At 38.0% G+C, this 19,857-nt stretch overlaps 2 protein-coding genes across 11 annotated transcripts in view; one reads left to right on the top strand and one right to left on the bottom strand.

Moving 5' to 3' along the window:
• MSH3 (mutS homolog 3) overlaps positions 1 to 2,018 on the bottom strand; it is a 137,730-nt gene extending 135,712 nt beyond the window's left edge. For 3 of the 6 annotated variants that reach the window (XM_032475159.1, XM_032475174.1, XM_032475189.1), the window contains exon 1: positions 1,288 to 1,526. In XM_032475159.1, the coding sequence (XP_032331050.1) occupies positions 1,288 to 1,494 (207 nt within the window). In that variant the 5' untranslated portion in view covers positions 1,495 to 1,526. Of the gene's footprint in view, positions 1 to 974; positions 1,108 to 1,287; positions 1,527 to 1,836 lie in introns of those variants that run through there. The other 3 variants (XM_032475184.1, XM_032475168.1, XM_032475178.1) reach the window with 3 other exon arrangements.
• DHFR (dihydrofolate reductase) lies at positions 1,473 to 19,411 on the top strand. Of its 5 annotated transcripts, none has more exons than XM_032475283.1 (6): positions 1,473 to 1,604; positions 2,181 to 2,230; positions 4,237 to 4,342; positions 9,349 to 9,475; positions 11,626 to 11,741; positions 13,484 to 13,643. In XM_032475283.1, the coding sequence occupies exons 2-6, from the start codon at positions 2,206 to 2,208 to the stop codon at positions 13,626 to 13,628; spliced, it is 519 nt and encodes a 172-aa protein (XP_032331174.1). In that variant the 5' UTR covers positions 1,473 to 1,604; positions 2,181 to 2,205; the 3' UTR covers positions 13,629 to 13,643. The 5 variants fall into 5 exon arrangements, with proteins under 5 accessions (XP_032331174.1, XP_032331161.1, XP_032331180.1 ...); XM_032475270.1 differs by lacking the exon at positions 1,473 to 1,604 and adding an exon at positions 1,649 to 1,832; XM_006186740.3 differs by lacking the exons at positions 1,473 to 1,604; positions 13,484 to 13,643 and adding exons at positions 1,656 to 1,832; positions 19,268 to 19,411.
• Positions 19,412 to 19,857: the final 446 nt, after the last annotated feature.

Below are 19,857 nucleotides of genomic sequence, written 5' to 3'. Positions count from 1 at the left end.
CATCATCAAAGACAACTCGTGCCCTGCTGAAATTAATTAGAACCAAGGCTGCTACTTTTCTCGCCTCGATCAGCCATCACCTGTCTCAGATTATAAAACCTGAATCACTCTACTTACATATGTTAACTGTCTTTAAGGAAAAAAACTAATAGTTTGAAAAGGTGAATTTTGATAGATAATAAAAGAACAGTATCATTTTTGAAATGCTAATTGTAATTTGTTTCATACTCAAACTTGGCTTACGTTCGCCACCGAAGATGCCACCTGATTATGAACTGTCAAAAACTTCAAGTCCTTCACCAAATAACCTCTAAATGGTGGGTGGAGAATAAAACCCTGGTGAATTCATGAAAATGTAGACTATGGTCAAAAAATGAGAACAAAAGAGGGGCCATCACTCTATGGAAGAAATGTAAATGAAAGGAGCAAGATTTTGAAACAGCCAAGCTGTCACCCGCATTAAAACTTGAAAGGTGCCTAAAAGCCAATCTGCAATCCCCTTCTGTATTTTCAGTTTGAGAAACAGGGAGCCCCAGTGAGGGCTCACCCTCAGGCTTTCCCCTGTGGCACTGTCCTAGGTTAAAAAGAAAAAAAAAAAAAAAAACCTACTTATTTTACTCAGCTGACAGGTGGTAAGCAACAGGAGGGATCCAAGGACTAACCATCATATCATATCTATACCATCTTAAGAAACTTTATCCACCCAAATTATGCATCAGACCTTACAAGCTAAACTACAAGGGGAGTAGTCACTGGGGAACTACACAATATGACTCTTACTCGTAATAGCTTAAAATATTGAGCAAGGCTGCTGCAGCCTTAAAAACTAGAGATTTAAAGGGTTTTCACCTAGTCACCTAATCAAACACATACAAATTAAATACAGCTCGTCTTCCTCCCTCAATCCAGAAAAAAGGGAAGGGGGATGGGGGAAAGGGAAGATGTAGGTTAAGAGATTTATCCTTTGCCTCTACCTCCATCAGAATGGGGGTCAGGAGACCAGAGTTGCTGTCTCAGGACTGGCATTAGGAGCGTGTGTGACCTCAGCCTGTCACCCCAAGTGTGACACTACCCTAACATCTTTGAACCGCGCCTAGGGTGGAAGAGGGCCGGCCTTTCTCCTGGCTCTCCTTCCACAGTCGCGCCCCTTTCTCGTCTGGCCCGGTCATCTCGCCCATTCTCGCGCACAGTCCCCGCCTCCTCCCGCTCCACCCACAAGCACCGCCCCCGCCCGCCTTGCCCGCCCCCTCTCCACAATGGCCCCGCGCCGTTCTAGACCGAACCCACCACCTGTGGAGACAACTGAGGCGGGAAAGTGGACGCTAGGGGCGCTGCGGAGTCAGAGTCAGGGTCCGCCTTCTCGGCTGCACCCGTAGGGGAAGACGTGGATTTCAGACTTCCCGTAGACCGGAAGAATTTGCTCAAAACCGGTTGCCTTGCAGAGGCTGGGCCGGCGGCTGAGGCATCGCCAGAGGCCGGTTTCCGGCGCGACATTGCAGGGCAGGGAGTGACGGCCCAGGGACCGGGCCGAGCAGAGACAAGGGCGCGAACTCTCACCCACAGCTCCCCAGCGTCTGCAGGCGCGAGCACGTAGCGACCCTGCGGTGCGCCGGGGCGTGGGGCGGGGCGAGGGCGGGGTGTCGCCTGTACCAATGGGGCTGGGAGGCGGGGGCCTAAGTTTCGCGCCAAGTTTGGCGGGGACTCGGTGTATCCCGAGAGGGCTGGGAAGTGCTGCCTGCCGCTGTCATGGTTCGTCCGCTGAACTGCATCGTTGCTGTGTCCCAGAACATGGGTATCGGCAAGAATGGGGACCTGCCCTGGCCTCCGCTCAGGTACCTGCTGGGCCGGGGGTGGGCCGAGTGTGCGGAATCCGAGCTGGAGCAGGCTGATCAGGGAACCTGGGCCCTGCCGCGCCCGAGGAGCGGACTCCCCGAGAAGATGGGGTCGGACTCGTGACCTGAGCTGGCTAGAGCTGGACTTGGGCTTCCGTCCGCATCAGGAGCCTGACGGCAAGTTACTGTTTTCCGTCCGGCTCCTCCCCAGCGAGGCCTTTCCCCACGGCGTCCTACCCCAGAGCAAAGTCCCAGTCCTGGACACGCCCCCCGCGCACCGTCTGTCGGGTGCGCGCGAGCTTAAGACCGCGGGATCACGTCCTGAGTAACTGTTTCTCTAACTTGCAGGAATGAATTCAAGTATTTCCAGAGAATGACCACAGCCTCTTCAGTAGAAGGTAATGTGGGATTTTTAACTGATTGAAGTTCGCGAAGGGCCTTGCCTGAGGAAGTTTACCAGCTCAAAGTTTATTTAAAAGAAAAAAATTTTCATGTTTTGACTTAACATAAATGTGTATGCAGTTCTCAAGATACATTAAACATTCTTTTTTTTTTTTTTTTGAAAAAATTTCCTTGAAACTTTATGTGGACGTGCATAAGTTGAGGTGTTGAGCAGAATTGGCAGCCGAGTAGAGGCTTCTGTGGAGATTAGCGCTTGCCAAGGAGAAGTCTTTGAAATAGCTGCTGGAAGAGATGATAATGCCTGAATGTTAATGGAGAGGATAAAAGTGCAAAAAACGGGTTACAAGACACTCGATTTGGAGATCAGTAAGTTAAAGGTGATGCAGGAAGGCATCAAGGATGAACTCTCAGATTTTCAGCTTGAGAATCTGGGTGACATGGAGAATCAAGGAGCGGGGAATGTGTGCAGCTGTAATGATGACAATTTTGAAGTGTTTTTGGGATATCCGGGATAATTTCCGGCTCAGGGAGTTAGGTGAATTGAGCCATTGGAGCGAAGAGGATAACCAAGGAAAAGAATTTGGGCATGAGGGAGAGGACCGTTTAAAACCTGAGACGTGTATGTCTGTTCATCGGAGGAGGAATAGCAGAGTAAACAGGGAAACTAAGTCAGAAAGGAGCAGATGCAGCATAACTTTAACATAACAGATGAAAGGTCCTTGGATTTAGCCCTTGTCAGTGGTGGAGACAAAATGGCAAGAGCTTAAAGCTAAAGAATTGACATAAACCACTCTCAAGAATTCTAAGTATGATATGGTAATATGAAGAGCATCCCATGCCTAGCCTGTTTGCTAGTTTTCAGTAAATATATTATTTCTTAGATGAATGGTTGAGAGGATACCGAGGATATCTTGACTTTTTTTTTTTAACGTCTCACTATGTCTTTCATCATACCTGAGTTGTTAGGTCAGGTCTGTGCCATTTTCCTCAGGATTCCTCACTTACTAGCTCTATTTTTAATAATTGATATATCCTTATTGTACACATAAAGCTCTGTCCTTGAAAATAATAGTGCAGTGCATATTGTACAAGGATACTGTGAATTATAGAGGTTTTTTTGTTTATTCTTGGAGGAAAAAATTTTTTTTCAACCTTTAGAGGTAATATTTGGTTATGAGTAGTGAAGCAAAACATGAAAAATGATTAGTCCTAATAGTTGTAGTTCATAAATGTTAGTGTTTTTGTCGAAATAAAATCAAAATAATGATGATTCTTTTCGAAGAGATACATGTACTCCTTTTGACAGTCTGTCAGAACATATCAAGAATCATAGAAATGTGTATGCTCCTTGATCCAGATATCTGACTCCTAAGTTTTTTTTCTCCCAAGTAATTAAACAAAAATGGAAGCTGCATGTATAAGGTTTATGGAAGCGTTCTACTTGAAAGAGAAGCATAGAGGCACATATGATAATGTTTTAAACTAATTGTGTGAAATATTAAGCAGCTATCTTTAAAGAAGTAAGACTATTAACTTAAATCTATAAAGTATACGAATGTGAGTAATCAAGTAGTTACTGCAGTACATATTAGATGCTGAACATTGTTGTAAGTCATCAATCCCCACAGTAACTCTAGAAGTAGAAACTACTGTTATCTCCATTTTATAGATAAGGAAAATAAGCCATAGGAGGTAAACATGATTTGCCTAGTAGATGACAGAATACATTCCATTTGAGCACTCTGACCCAGAATCTTTGCTCTTAACTTCTGCAGTATACATGATTACAGTTGATTAAAATTATATATTGGATATAAGTTGGCTAAAGCCAAAGGGAAAAGTAGTTACTAGACTTAGATAAAGGATGACAAACAGTAAATTTTGGTAAAGCTGTTTTAAATTTTAATTTTTTAAAGCAGATCCACTAGGTGTCACTATGACAATTATATCTGTGCATGTATAGATGAAGTATATACTTACGCTTATCCATGTGATTTTATAGGTAAACAAAATTTGGTGATTATGGGTAGAAAGACCTGGTTCTCCATTCCAGAGAAGAATCGACCTTTAAAGGACAGAATTAATTTGGTTCTCAGTAGAGAACTCAAGTAAGTACTATAATATAAATTTACTACAAGAAAATCATGTCCAATTTCTTATGGTAGAGGTCAGTATATGACAAAATAAAATGGTAGGAATGTAACTATTGATGAAGCTTAATATCATAAAGGTGATTTATGCCACATGACAATAACTTGTTTTGTTACTTAAGTGATTGGTTTCATCACCTTGAAAGTTACATTAAATCTAACTATGGTAACAGATTTCCAAGTTTCCTTGAAGCATTATTCAGTAGATTTAAATATCAGCTATAAAATTTAATTTAACAATTTTTTCTAGTCTCACATAAAATCAAAATATACATATTTTAGAACTTGCCAAAATTAAGTGATTACTCCCTCTCTGGACCTAGCTCTGAATGCAATAAGATGTAAATTTTAGGATGAGCTAAAAACTGGTCATAATCTAATGCCCTGTTATTTCTAGTTTACCACAACACCAAGTAGTATTTTGTACTTCTCTTCTTTACCCACTGTCTGAAGGTTAAAGATTTCAAAGTTTTGAAATGGAAGCATTTCCTTAGGGATTCTAGGGAGTGTCTCCTGTTGGCCTGTACTAGAAATTTTCCCGTCCACCAATCTACTGTCTAACATTGGAAGAGAGAGTTCCTGAAGCCTGGAAATGCCCAGGGTGAGGAAGGGGAACAGTTTAGGTAGTTGCATTAAGACTGTTCATCAAGTCAACTCCAGTGCTTTGACCTTCACCAAAAGGTTTCCATGTCATTTACTCTTCATGTGATGCACACTGATTACTATTTTGTTTCTTTTTGTTGTTGTTTATATTGGTCCTAGCCCACTAAAATAATTTCCTCAGCTTCAAAGGGTTTGGGTTTTTTTGAGTGGTTGGGGGTTCACCTGAATTGTACCTAAAGGGGAAGTTTGGGATTGGCATGGTAATTATTCTTTCTTACCTAATAATATAATTACAAAAAGAATGGAGTATCCTATATTAGGATTCAACCAGAGCAGCAAAACCAGTAGAAGATAGATAGATAGATAGAAGAAAAGAAAAATTTTATTGCAGGGAATCACACAATTCTGGGGGCCAGCTGGGCAAGTCCAAATATCTGTAGAGCAGGCCAGGAAGGGCAGGCTGGAACTCTCCAGCAGGGGCTGAATCTGCTGTCACTAGGTAAAATTCCTTTTTCAGAGAAGCCTCAGATCTGTTCTTATGGCCTTTCAACTCCTTGAATTGGGTCCACCCAGATTAAAGTCATCTAATTATCAGCTTTAATCACATCTACAAAATACTTTCACAGCAACACTTAAATTAGTATCCAAATAACTGAGTACTGTAGCCTCGCCAAATGAACCATATATCAAAGATTGTCAAACCATGGGAGGGAAAAAAACACTACACAGCTGTAGCCCAAGAGGATTCAGGCTTATATATATTTTTTCCCAGATCTGCCAAACCTAGAATGGTATAGGTTTAAAAGCTGGGAGAAAGTATACCAGAATATTTGCATTGATTGCCTTTGGGTGATGGGGAATATGTTGATGAGCATCTTGCCATCTGCCCCAGTTCTCATTCTCTTGGTTGCTAGGATATTCTGATTATCTCTTCACTTGATAGAATCCAAATTCACAAACTGTATTGCCATTCCCAGAGACTCTTTAATAACATATTCTTGAATACTACTTAAGTTTATTTATGGCTAGCTTGAGCTAAAACAAACATAAATCTCAGTTGGAGAGCTGTTCAGTTGAGCCAGCATATCTCCTCAAATGATGAGTCTCATTTTATGACCCTCCTGTGGTGTATGTAATTGGATTTGGTTGTTTCTTACGTATTTATATACCACATTTGTTGGTACATTTCCCTTTTTTTTTTTCAATGGCAGAGAGAAAATTTTGAATCTTTGTTATCAAGCACAGCAAGGAAATAGGGATACCAGTTAGGAAAAAGAGACAGAATGTATTTTTGTCCTTCCTTCTGCTTCCCAACTTGCTGGTCAGTTCCACACATATCCTGAGCACCTGCTGTGTGCTGGGCACTGCTAGGTCCTGAAAAAAAGGGGAGAGATTTACAGACGAAAATAACTATTGCTCTCAGGTTTTTAGAAATACTCAGTTTTTCACCACCACCCCCCAGTGTAAGAGGAAACTGAATCCTCCAGGTAACCCCCAAATTTGCTGCCAGATACTGGTCATTTTGGGCAACTATTTTCTCAATAAAGTATAGGGAAAAATGCTTTTCCAAAGCTTTCTAGACAATCAATCAGGTTCTGACTGTAATAAAAGAAATATTACACAGCCACATTTGGAAAATAAGCATTTTCTCAAAATGTTAGACATATAGTCATTGTATGGCCCAGCAATTCCACTCCTTGATATATACACAAAAGAAATGAAGACATAATTACACAAAAAGTTCTATGCAAATGTTCACAGTAGCATTGTTCATAATAGCCAAAAAGTGGAAACATCCCAAATGTCCGTCAGCTGATGGATAAATGGATAAACAAAATGTGCTACATCCATGCAACTGAATAGTATTCCACAATAAAAGGAATGAAGTACTGATACATGCTACAACATGAATGAACTTTGAAAACAGTATACTGAATAAAAAAAGCCACACACAGAAGGCTACATGATTCCATTTACATGAAATGAAATTTCCAGAGTAGTCAAATCTGTAGAGACAGAAAGTAGATTACTGGTTGCCTGGGAGTAGGGAGTGACTGATAATAGGTACAGGGTTTCTTTTAGGGGTGATGGAAATGTTCTAAAAGTAGATAGTGATGATTCTACAACTATAGGAATATAATTTTAAAAAGAAATCACTGAGTTATACAGCTTAAAAGGGTGCACTGTGTAATGTGTGACTTATATTTCAATAAAGAAGTTTTTTAAAGTCTTTGGAATCAAAAATCAAAGAAGTTTTACTGCAGTGCTGTCGCTTTGACAGCATCTTTAGAAAATCCAAAATTGCCTGCTTGATAGAAAATGCTGTAAACTGTCTTCAATCCATGAAAGTTATATAATTTTTTATGGCTTTGCTCTCATTCTCCACAGTGATTAAAACTTTGTCGTCTTCCTAAAGCTGCAGTTCTCTCTCCCACCACTTAACGTACTTGGTGTGGCAAAGACTTACCGACCTGGCTTCTTATACCTGCTCTTTTCTACTACCTATTACCTTTGCACTTTAGGCTTTGTTAACTTTAATCCTAGCTTAACCTCAACTTCCTTATCTACTGAATGGGATTAGTAATGACAGCTTCTTTTTTTCTTTTTAAAAATATGGGGGGGGGGGTAATTTGGTTTATTTAATTTATTTTTTTTTAGTGAAGGTGCCGGGGATTGAACCTTATGCATGCTAAGCACACACTCTACCACTGAGCTATACCGTCCCTGCCCACGACAACTTCTTAGGGTAATTCTGAGGGTTAATTAAAATCTTATATGTTAAGTTTCTAGCACACAGAAGGTACCCTAAAGATGTCAGGTCCTACTCCCTCACCCGTGCTGCTTTAGCAAAATTATCTTGTTTTATAGCTTAGAGAAAATACTAGTATTAACAAGACCACAATGAACAAGCTCATGATCTTGTTTTCACCTTAACATATGACTTTTTCTTCCCTCAATCTTGAGGCAAAAAAAAAAAAAACCCTGCTTTTAAAATCAATCCCTTCCTCTGCACCATTTTATTCTAGACTCCATTTTTTTCTGTCCTCAGGACCTTGCTCTGTTGTCCTACCCATTACTATTTTAAACCTCATTACAGATTACTTTTCTTCTCTGCTCAGTTTTCTTGGAGCTTTCTTGGGTTAAATAACCTTAATGTAAGCCTCAAAAATATCTAGTGGTCTGTCACTTCTGTGTTGTGCTTATGTTTTTATCTCCTTTGAGACTCAGCTGAGGGATCAGACCCCAGAGAGTGTCCTCCCTCTCACTGCACCCAGACGACGCACAATTCTGTGGCCATCTAGCATCCTCCCACACATCCCCACTGCTGACATACTTCTCTGACTGCCATCACAATCTTTTTGGTGCAGGGAGTGCAATATTTTTTTCTCTCTCTACTTCTGGCATCTAGCATATCTCCTAGCAAAGTAGGGGTTCCAAAATTCAATGGAATAAATGGCCCCATAGTTGTTTTATAAAAATAGGGTCCTCCCACATAACACTGCTTTGTAACCTGCCTTTTTTTCCCCACTTGATATATTAGAAGATTAATTTCTATAAACATTTTTACTGACTATATAGTATTCAATTATGAGGATGAAATATATTTGAACCAATTTTTTTAACACTTTTTATTGAGTTATAGAGATTTTGCAATGTTGTGTTTTAATCAATTTTTAATAGTTGGAAAAAATTGGGGTTTTTTGTTTTTATACTTTAAAAATTTTTTTTTAAATATTTTTTGTGGGGGGAGGTCATTAGGTCTATTTATTTGTTATTATTATTTTATAAATATATACATATGTGCGTGTGTATGGGTATGTATATATATATACACATATGTATTTTAATGGAGGTACTGGGGATTGAACCCAGAACCTCATGCATGCTAGGCATGTGCTCTACCATTTGAGCTACACCCTCCCCTCTTGGAAATCGATGTTTTTAAAGACTGAGTATTAAAGGTTTTAAATGGAACATATTTCTGAGCTCTGGTTAGGATGTGATTCTAGCCTAGGGTTCTTTTGTTTTTAAGTGTTTTCCCAACAGCCGTCAGGGAAATTGGGCTAGAATTCTGCCATCCTCTTTCCCATCAGGCACAGTAGAAAGGATAATGTTTCTGTAATACACTGGAGTAATCAAATGAGGCTGCTCACAGCCAGAAAGCCCTGGTCTGAGGGCTTGCCTTAACTTGGCCCTCGTCGGAGGGAACCAGAATCCAACACCTTTGTAGCCCACAGCAACCATTTGAAAATCTGTCGTCTACATAAAAAGTTGTAGCTCAGCCCCAAAGTCAGGCTGCTGGAGTTCCAGTATGAAGGGGTTTTATAGAAACTATGTGTAATTCTTTCTTTTAACCTCAGGGAACCACCACAAGGAGCTCATTTTCTTGCCAACAGTCTGGATGATGCCTTAAAACTTATTGAGCAACCAGAATTAACAAATAAAGTGGACATGGTTTGGATAGTGGGAGGCAGTTCTGTTTATAAGGTAAGTAAAATTATCTGTGAACATGAAGAAATAGTCTACCCACTTTCTTGCAGCTTCCCTACTATCTGAACTTCAAAAAATTAAGCCATGAGCAAAGGAAGTACATTCTTTCTCCTGTAAGTTAGACATACTGTCAATTTGAATTATTCGGTTTTTGATACTATCATACAAACTAAATGAAAATGTAAAAGTAAGTTTTTAGGTCGGTACCAGTCTCTTTTCAATTCAAAATAGTTGCTGTTTCCAGTTTTCAAAACATTCTAAATCCTTCCTGAGAACTGTGCTTGCACTGCATTGTTTTCTCCTCCCTGGATGTGTACACTGAGCTATCCCCTTTTCTTCAAGGATAAATATGTCTCTTACTGAGAAGGGGCTGTGGCTCTAGTTGATACACACTGACTAGACGTATATGAACTTGCTAAAAAGCAGAAGACTTTCCCTCAATGATTTTCATATAAAGTGAGAGTATGGGGAATGTGTTACATGATTTCATATCATAAAGGAAGACACTATGTTAAATAGAAAATATTCCTTTTTCTTGATAGCAAATGACTTCCAGCTTTAAAAATTTTTGAGGGTAATAAATAGAATTTTATAATACTAATGAAAGATTAACATTTATGGAGAGGAAAAATAATCAGCCTCTACCCTTTGGTGGTTTATGGTAACAAAAACACTGAAATTATTTTAGAAAGAAGAGGTATACCAGGATTCTAGGTGGATTATAAAAACTATTTTTTAGGTTCCTGTTTCTACAACTTCTTATTTTCTCCATTTGTAACAGGGGGAAAATGGACATTTTCCTTTGATCTTTTCAGCCAAGTATGAATTTCTAAGAAAACAGTGACTATCACATTTTGAATGATTCAGTACCATAGTCACTTCAAAATGTATTCTTTAACCAGTATAAATACTTAAATACATTTATATAATTTGATATATCTATACATATATAAATAATAAAGAAACAGAATCTCTACATGATAATTTTGTATTATCCACCTACCTCACACACAATGACTTGTAGGACATTCAGGTCTACCAGCCTGTTTTTGTAAATAAAATTTCTTGGAACACAGCCACATCCATTGGTTTAGTGTTGCCTGTGGCTACTTTTGCCTACAAAGCTGAGAAATCTTACGGCCCACAAAGCCTAAAATATTTACTGGCTGACGCTTTACAGAAGAAGTGGGCCACATATCATTAACTTTCATGCAAACCTTCAAATGATGCTGTGGTTAGTCCTATTAAATTTTTCTAAGTTTTCATGGAGTAAGAATTGGTAGAATATTGATTTGGCTGGCAAGAGAATATATGACTTAATGCGAGCCATAGTATTGAAAAAAGTAAAATTTGTTCTATGCCCTTACATGGAATTTTAAGGATTACAAACATTTGAAATGATATGTATATGTTTTTGGTTTTGGTTTTGTTTTTCCTGTAAGTTGTTTCAAAATCAAGAGTTCCTGCTTTCTTAGAGTTACAGTTAGGACTCCTGACTTTTTATTAGAATTTTAAGGTATTTGTTCCAGGACAGTTTTTTTCTGTAGAAACTGTCAACAGGACTGTAGGCAGTAGTAGAAAAGCAATTAACAATATAAGGCCAAATGCAATCATTAGCAACAACGGACAGAATAAATCACCTATTAGCATTATAACTATCTGCTGAGAAATTAAAGCATTATTAAATTTTATATAAATGTACTAAGTATGCCCTTGGGATTTTCAATAGTCCAGGTCTGATGAAATTATACTATCTTATCCATATATACATATGTACATTTTTCTATGGAGTGTAACTAGATAATTTGGGGTTTTTAATTCTTAAACAACAACCATAAGAACAAAGACAAAATTGAATGCTTAAATGAAAAAAGAGTTCATGTAAGCAAACTAGAGCCCAGAATATATTTGAACTCACCCTTGTAATTATTGATAATGATTAGTACCATTCTCAACTAAGTCATACGTTTCAGGGCCCCAAACTAAACAATAGGATAACTAATTAAATAGCATGCTTTGGGGGTAACAAGTTATGTAGCATGTCCTTACAAACTTGACTATGTAATAAGAACAAAAAAAAATTAGAGTTTCTATGTCTTTTGACACAGATAAATAAGGAAATTGATGCCTTTTGTTCTATTTCAAAGGAAGCTATGGACAAGCCAGGCCATCTTAGATTATTTGTGACAAGGATCATGCAGGAGTTTGAGAGTGACATGTTTTTTCCAGAAATTGATTTGGAAAAATATAAACTTCTTTCAGAGTAAGTAGAATGTTATTAATTTGTCTGAAGCAACTTTGGATTTCCTGCTTAATAATTACAGGAAAGAAAATGTCTCTTCAGATTGAATTTGAGGTAGTAATGTGTTATATAGACAAATACTGTAGGAATTTTTGGATATCTGCTTTAACAGACTTGAGAATGTTCAGGATTTAATGATGTTAATGAAATCTAGAGTAGTCATTAGTTCATTCTATGAAATCTGTGGCTATTAAGCATCAGACATTGCCTTAGGCACTGGGGATACAGTGTTTACCAAGACAGGTGCTGTCACTCCTCTCCAGGACATTACATTCTGTATAGTAGTGGAGGAGGGTGGCAAATAGCAGATAAACATCAAGAGTTGCTGTTGGTGAATTGAAATATTGTAATACGGTAGATACTGCATAGTCTGAGAAGTCCTCTCTGAAGAGTGATTCCACATGGAAATCTAAATGGTGAGAAGCCAGCCATGCAAAGAGCTGAGAAGAGCATTCCAGAAACCAGAAATAGCTAGTGCAGAGACCTGCGAGCAGGAACAAGCCTGGCATGCTCCCTGAGCCTGAAAGCCGCTGCGGGCATTGTGAGCAAGGGGGAGGCCAAAAGGGATGGGACCAAGTGTGGGTTTAGAGGGTTCTGAATAGAGAATGACACAGTTCTGTTTATGGGGAATGGACTGGAGGGGACAGGAGTAAAGCAGGGGGGCCAGTTACAGTAGTTCTGGTGAAAGATGAGGGGATTTGGTCTGCAGTGGGGGAGGTGGAAGAAAAGGTTACACTTGCTTTACTATGGAGTTGTGATTTTAGCACGAAACTGATTTTGAAATCATTTTAGTTTAAAATGTTTAGTTTTCAGCTGTTGGCTATGAAGAGTAAAAGATTAATTATATCAGTACTTCTAGACTGGCTCTTAACAGATTCTTTCAGATATTCTTAGTTGAATTCAGTCATTATTCTTTGAATGCAAGTTTGATTTTAGAAATACCTCCTAAAAGAACAATCAGAGCCAAATCAGAATAAATGGATGGCCCAACTTTAGAATAATAGTATATTACTTTATAGAGTAATAGGTAATGGCCTTGGATCAAATGAAGTGTGTGACTGATTTTCTTGGCTTTTAAGTAGCTCTAAAAAAAAACCCCTGAAAATTCTAAGAACTCTAAAAAAGCTGAAGTATAGGCTTTAGCTTATAGTCTCCAAAAGTAACTGCTTAGAAAAATCACACTTACTGTTTTCACATATATTTATATAAAAATCAACTGTGTTTCTTTGTCCCACCTTATTTTCTCTTGTACTGCTTATATTGCTGATTCTCACATTAAATGAATATTGATCTCTGCTCTCTCTCATTTCTTACCTTTCCCATTGCTTACTAACAAAAAGAATGGATTACTATGTGAATCAGCTACATATTAACGTTTCCAAACCCTATTGCTCTCAATCAGACCTCTTTCCAAAGCTGTGACCCTTCAGGATCCTTGATAAAACAAATACAATTCTGGCTCTGACTCTTAGAAAAGGAAGAGTTAAAACATGTTTACTGAGGAATGATTCACACACACAACATTCACTCATTTAAAGTATGTAATTCAGTAGTTTTATTATATTCAGAATTGTGCAACCATCACCACAATCTGAAGGTCAGAACATTTTCACTACCCCCCCCAAAACCCTGTACACATTAGCAGTTGCTCTCCATCCCCCTCCTAGCTCTAAGAACCACTAATCTATTTTTGGTCTCTACAGATACGCCTATTGTGGATATTTTATATTAACAGAATCATATGAGGTCTTTCTTGGAATTGGCTTCTTTCACTTAGCATACCGTTCTCAAGGTCATCCATGTTGTAATAGGTACCAGTATTTTATGCCAAAAAGTATTTCATTGTAATGGATTTACGTTTTATTGATCCATTCACCAATTAGTAGACATTTAGTTTATCTCCACTCTGGCTAATATAATGCTGTTGTGAACATTCATGTACAAGTTTTTGTGGGGGTGTATATTTTCATACCTCTTGGGTATAATCTGGAAGAAGAATTACTGGGTGAGTCTGTGTTTAACATGTTGAGGAACTGCTGAACTTTTGATAATGTGACTGTGCCTTTTTACAGTCCCACCAGAAATGTGTGAGGATTCCAGTTTCTCCATATCCTTGCCAACACTTGTTATTGTCTGCCTTTTTTGGTTATAGCCATCCTAGCTGGTATGAGGCGGTATCTCAATTGGGGTTTTGATTTGTATTTCCCTAATGACTAATGATGTTGAGCATCTTTCCAGGTGCTTATTGGACATTTGTATATCTTCTTTGGAAAAATATCTATTCAAATTCTTTGCCCATTTAAAAAATGGCAAAAAAAACTTTCTCTTATTGAGTTTTAAGAATAGTTTTGAATATCTTGAGTGTGGGTCCTTTATCAGATATATGAGTTGAAAATATTGTCTCCCATTATCTGAATTCTTTTCACTTTTCTAATTAATCTTTTGTTTTTCATAATCATTTGCATCACAAAGGTTTTTAATTTTGATGTCCAATTTTTCTAATTTTTTTCTTTTGTCACTTGTCCTATTGGTATCATACTTAAGAAACCATTACCTAATCCAAACTTAGAGATTTATTCCTGTGTTTTCTTTCAAGAGTCATATAGTTTTAACTCTTAATTTAAGTCTGTGATCATTTGAGTTAATTTACATATTGTGTAAGGAAGAGGTCCAGGTTCGTTCTTTCGTAAGCAGCTATCCAGTTGTCCTCGCACTGTTTATTGAAAAGACTATTATTTTCCCCCATTGAATTGTTTTGGCACGGTTGTCAAAAATCAGTTGACCATAAATGTGAGGGTTTATTTCTGGACTCTGTTCTATTCGATCTACATGTGTATCTTTATGCCATTACCACACTGTCTTGATTACTGCAGCTGTGTAGTTACCTTTGCGATCGGGAAGTACAGGTCCTCCAGCTTTGTTGTTGTGACCCTTTCGTGTTCCTTGCATTTCCATGTGAATTTTATGATCAGCTTGTCAATTTCTGCCAAAAAGTGAGCTCGGGTTTTGATAGAGATTGTACTGTATCTGTGGATCACTTTGGAGAGTATTGCCATCACAGTAATATTAAGTCTGCCAAACCATGAACATTTGATGTCTTTCACCTTATTTAGGTCTTCCTTAATTTCTTTGCTAAACTTATTCTTGAGTATTTTGTTCTTTTTGATGCTATTATAAATGGAATTGTTTTCTTAATTTTATTTTCAGACTGTTTATTGCTAATGTATAGAAATATAGTTGATTTTTGTTCATTGATCTTTTATCCTCCACCCTCAGTGAACTCATGTATTCTAATTGTTAATGGATTCCTTCCGGTTTTCTATACAGAATATATCATTTGCAAATAGAGATAGTTTTGCTTCTTCCTTTCTAATCTGGATGTTTTTAATTTCTTTTTCTTGCCTAGATGCCCTGGCTAGAACCTCCAGTACAACGTTGAATAGAAATGGCAAGAGCAGGCATCCTTGTCTTGTTCCTGATCTTAGAGGGAAAGCATCCTTTAAATCTGATGTTAGCTGTGGGTTTCTCATACATGTCCTTTATCACGTTGAGGAAGATCTCTTCTATTTCTAATTCATTGAGTGTTTTTATCATGAAAGGGTATTGGATTTTGTCAAATATTTTGAGTCTATTGAGATGATTATGCAGTTTTTGTCTTTAAAAAGACAAAATATACTAATTAATACTTAATACACTGTTAATATGGTAATTACATTGATTAATTTTTCTATTAAACCAACCTTGCATTTTTGGGATAAATCCCACTTGGTAGTAGCATATAATAGGTTTTTATAGGTTGCTGAATTCGGTCTGTTAATATTTTGTTGAAGATTTTTCCATTTATATTCATAAGGATATTGGTCTGTAGTTTCTTTGTGTAATGTCTTCATCTAGTTTTGGTGTCAGGATAATGACAGAATTGAGTTGGGAAGTGCCCTCTCCTCTTCTCCGTTTTGGAAGAATTTGTGAAGGATTAGTATTAATTCTTAAGTGTCTTAAAAATTTTTAATTTGAGTATATTGAGATAGGAAATTGCTCCAAAATGGACAAGGCTATGGAAGAAAACAAAAAATCCTTTCTTCCACTGCAGCATTTGATGGTCATCTTATTTTCAAGCCTGTACTAACATAATAACAGCCTTTTTAACATAGGCGGGAGGGAATCCCTTAAGGGATAAAGGGAGATCTGTAGTAAATCCATCTGTCATGAAATAGAAGAAAAGGAAACCTGAAGCATAGAGAATATACTTTGTCCCTGGCCGTGTGTAACACTGCTCAGTTCTGGAGCTTTCTTTCCAACTCAGTGGACAGTGGGCAACTTAGACTTGCTCTCTCCTGTCCAGAAATGAATTCTGATCACTCTTTACTCCCCTTTGTTCTTTCCCCACAGCTACCCTTGTAGTCTAGACCGCCATTAGCCCACCCATAGGCCTCTTGTAGTTATACATAGTTTTCAGTCCAAACACAGTATCTTTTATTAACACCACACTTCCTGGTAATAAAAGCACTAGTATAATGAAATAAAGATGAAAGAGGACTACTGTGAAGCAAGAAGAGAATAAATTAAAATGTAGCTGAAGTCACAAGCGGTAGAAGTCTAAACGCAGAATATTAACAAAGATGGTTTTACTTTGTATCTCCCTTTTTTCCCAGTGGGTCACTGTCTAAGCAGTTTTTTGTTTTTTGTTTTTTTGACAGCACCATGCCAGCCTGTCCTCTAAGGCTCTGCCCTCATTTATCTTGCCTGAAAGAAATCTTTCTATCTCAAACTATTTCACACTAGGCTGCAACCAAACCAGCAGGGCAAAATATTTTGTACCAGTAGTTTTCCCAATTAATGAGCCCCAAATAGGCTTCCTCTAGTTAACAAATCTTCCACATGACCATTTAGCCAAAGAGGATTCAAGACCAGAAGAGGCCTCTGAAGCAGTAAGTAGTTGGCTCCAGAGCGGGGACAGATGCCCATGACCAGTGGACAGCTTGAAGTAGGTTTTAGGTGGGCTGACATTTCCCCTTCTGTTCCCATTATTTCCTGACTGTCCAACAGGATCCTGGCATATTTGTCCACATCATTTGTACACCCCTCCCCACCTCCTGAGCTTGTGCTTCCTGTAGAGTCATCATTTTGTTTCAGTTTGATTTGGTCAATATAGATACCTGTTTCATGAACTCTGTTTACCTCTCTTTTAGACCTTCCATCAGATCATCTCTGCGTTACTCTCATGATCCTTTCTCTTACGTTTATTCGTATTAATTTGCTTCCTTAATGCTAAGATTCTAGAGGGGAGTCTGGGTGGTTCATAGCAAATAGGTGGTATTTCCAAATCCTGTTAGACTTAGAGCTCAAAGGAGGCTTTTAGACAGTTTGTTATTCAGAGAAGTTTGGAATTATGATTAGGAGATAGTGATAGTCATTATTAAAACAGACTGAATGTGTGGCTGTGGAAAGTAAAATTAATCTTAAACAGAATGAGATTGTAGTTTCACAGAGAAGATGAACATTAATACCATGGCTACTGACTGTATCCAGCCAATAACATAGTTATTTCTAAGTCATTATTATTCATGGTTTTAGAAATAACCTTGACTGATACTTGCTTTTATCTTATTAACTGACAGTCTTGAGACGCTTGAGAATTTTACACACAAAAAAAATGTAAATGTTGCTTTTGGTGATTCATCTAAAGAAACTAAAATTGTGATTTAAAGGTGGCCTAGTAAAATCATTTCTTTAAAAAAAAGAAAAAACTATACAGCTACTAAAACAGTGGAACAGAAACAGCTTAGGAAATGGTTAATAAATAGGAACATAGTTTCTTCCTCTGAAATATAAATTATTCACATTTTCCTTTTCCATACACATTATTATGCTGTTGTTTCATGTCTCCAGTTATTTTTTATCAAAATGGCATAATCTCTAATTACTCAACAAAAGGTTATTATTCAGCATTGTGTTAGATATAAGAGATTTAAAATTTTTCCTGTATTTCTGCCTACAGTGATGTCAGAAAGTGGGGTGAAACAAATACTAATGGGTAACATTTGTAGGGCACTTAATGTATTATCACGCACAATGCTAAATTCTTTATAAGGATGAAGATTTTATTGATAGTGAAGTGTTGCACAGCAGAGCCAGAGTCAAACACAAGCCTGATTAAAGCAAGTGTTCCTGAGTCCACCCCAACCTTGAGCATATTGGGTCCAGCCAGCACAATACTGTAGAAGTGCACCAAGATCAGGGTTGTAGATGGGAGTGGTCAAACAGCCTTCAGCGGGAAGACCTGGGTTTTGGTTTTTTGATGGTGGAGGGGTTCAGTGAAAAATAACTTTTATTATAGTTAAAAACACAACATGAGATCTAGTCTCAACAAATGTTTAAGTATACAATACAGTTTTGTTAACTGTCGGCAAGGTGTTACACAGAAGACCTCCAGAACTTACCTTGTATAACTGAAACTTTGTATACCCTTTGAACAGCTACTCTATTTCCCCCTTCCCCCACCCTCTGTCAACTACCCTTCTACTCTCTGTTTCTACAAGTTTGACCATGGTAGACATCTGGTATAAGCAGAACCATGCAGTATGTGTTCTTTTGTGACTGACTTACTCCACTTAGCTAAGGTCCCCCAAGTTCATCAGTGTTGTTGCACATGGCAGGATTTACTTCTTTTTTAAAGCTGAATGATATTCCATGGTATGTATATACCACATTTTCTGTATCCATTCATCTGTCACTAGACATTTAGATTGTTTCTGTATCTTGGCTCTTGTGAATATGGAAGTGCAGGTATCTCTTCAAGAGCCTGACTTCAGTTATCAAAAAACCTAGAGATGGGTTTTGGTGAGGATGTGGAGAAATTGGCACTCTTGTACACTCATAGTAGGAGTGTAAAATGATGCAGTCACTAGGGAAAAAAGGAGGATGATTCCTCAAAATACCAAAAATAGAGCTGCTCTATGATCCAGCGACCCTACTTCTAGGTATGTACCACAAGAGGGCCTGGGTTTTGACTTAGAAGCTGGAGGGAATACAGACCTACGTGAACATTAGGGAGTAGAAAAGATCAGATAAGCAGTGATGCTAGTAAAGGATCTGCAGTAAGCCACACACAGGGGAATTAGATTAGTGTGATGTCATTGATTAAACAAATCAAGAATTACCATGCACCACACATAACTTCAGTTCCACTCTAACAGCTAAAAGTTGTATTTTATTTTTCCTTGACCCACACAAGAAATTTGATACCAAGTGTAAGACTTGGAAAAAGTTCTTAAGAAATTTCATATTAGCTGGGTGATAGAGTGAAAAGATAAAAGAAACTGCTAACAGTGGTTAGTTTAGGGGAGAAAAATTAGGAGTCAAAAGGAGAGGAGGAAGGCTTACACTTTTTCATTTTCTAACTTTCTGTATAGTTTGAGATTTTTTATACTATTTGCATGTGTAGTGTATTTGCACAATATCTAAGTATACATCTTTTTCTTTTACAGATATCCAGGTGTTCCTTCTGATGTCCAGGAGGAGAAAGGCATTAAGTACAAATTTGAAGTATATGAAAAGAACAATTAAAAGTGTTTTTTGATCTATTTCAAGTTCCCCCTTCCCCCCAAAATACATTTTTTTTCTTGTAAACACTTGTTGACTTTAGATCTGTGGATAATTATTTCTAAGCAGTATGCTTTTATTCCCCATTAGTCTTAACTAGACTGTGTCAGATACCATTTGTGAAACATTTCTTGCTTGAACTGTCTGCATGCTCCTCAAGGGCCAGGAATGGGTCACTGGCACCTGCCTAGGGTAGAGTATCTATCAAGACAGACCAAAGTGGGAGAGTCGCCTGGTAGCATGAGATGAAACCAGGGCCTGTAGAGATAGGGGCTAGACATGAGTCCAAAGGTCAGAAATGGATTATAAACAGAACTCGGCTATTAAAATTAGATCAGAAGAGGGACTGTGAATTACTCCATGTATATCAACTTCTGAAAAAGGTTCTGTTCATTTAGATAGAGAATCAGTAAGTAGAGAACTCCAGGATATTCCATAGGAATAGTAAAGGGGCAGGTACAAGACTAGCTTTTTG

The sequence above is a fragment of the Camelus ferus genome, chromosome 3 (genome assembly GCF_009834535.1).
Source record: "Camelus ferus isolate YT-003-E chromosome 3, BCGSAC_Cfer_1.0, whole genome shotgun sequence".
Taxonomy (NCBI): domain Eukaryota; kingdom Metazoa; phylum Chordata; class Mammalia; order Artiodactyla; family Camelidae; genus Camelus; species Camelus ferus.
This window is presented reverse-complemented; position numbering and strand designations above follow the sequence as displayed.

Excerpts from the sequence above, each read along its gene's own strand:
- DHFR (XM_032475270.1), top strand. The coding sequence starts at position 1,747 with ATGGTTCGTCCGCTGAACTGCATCGTTGCTGTGTCCCAGAACATGGGT. Across the intron at positions 9,476-11,625 it reads GAGGCAGTTCTGTTTATAAG|GAAGCTATGGACAAGCCAGG; the intron begins GTAAGTAAAATT and ends TCTATTTCAAAG. Across the intron at positions 11,742-13,483 it reads AAATATAAACTTCTTTCAGA|ATACGCCTATTGTGGATATT; the intron begins GTAAGTAGAATG and ends TGGTCTCTACAG.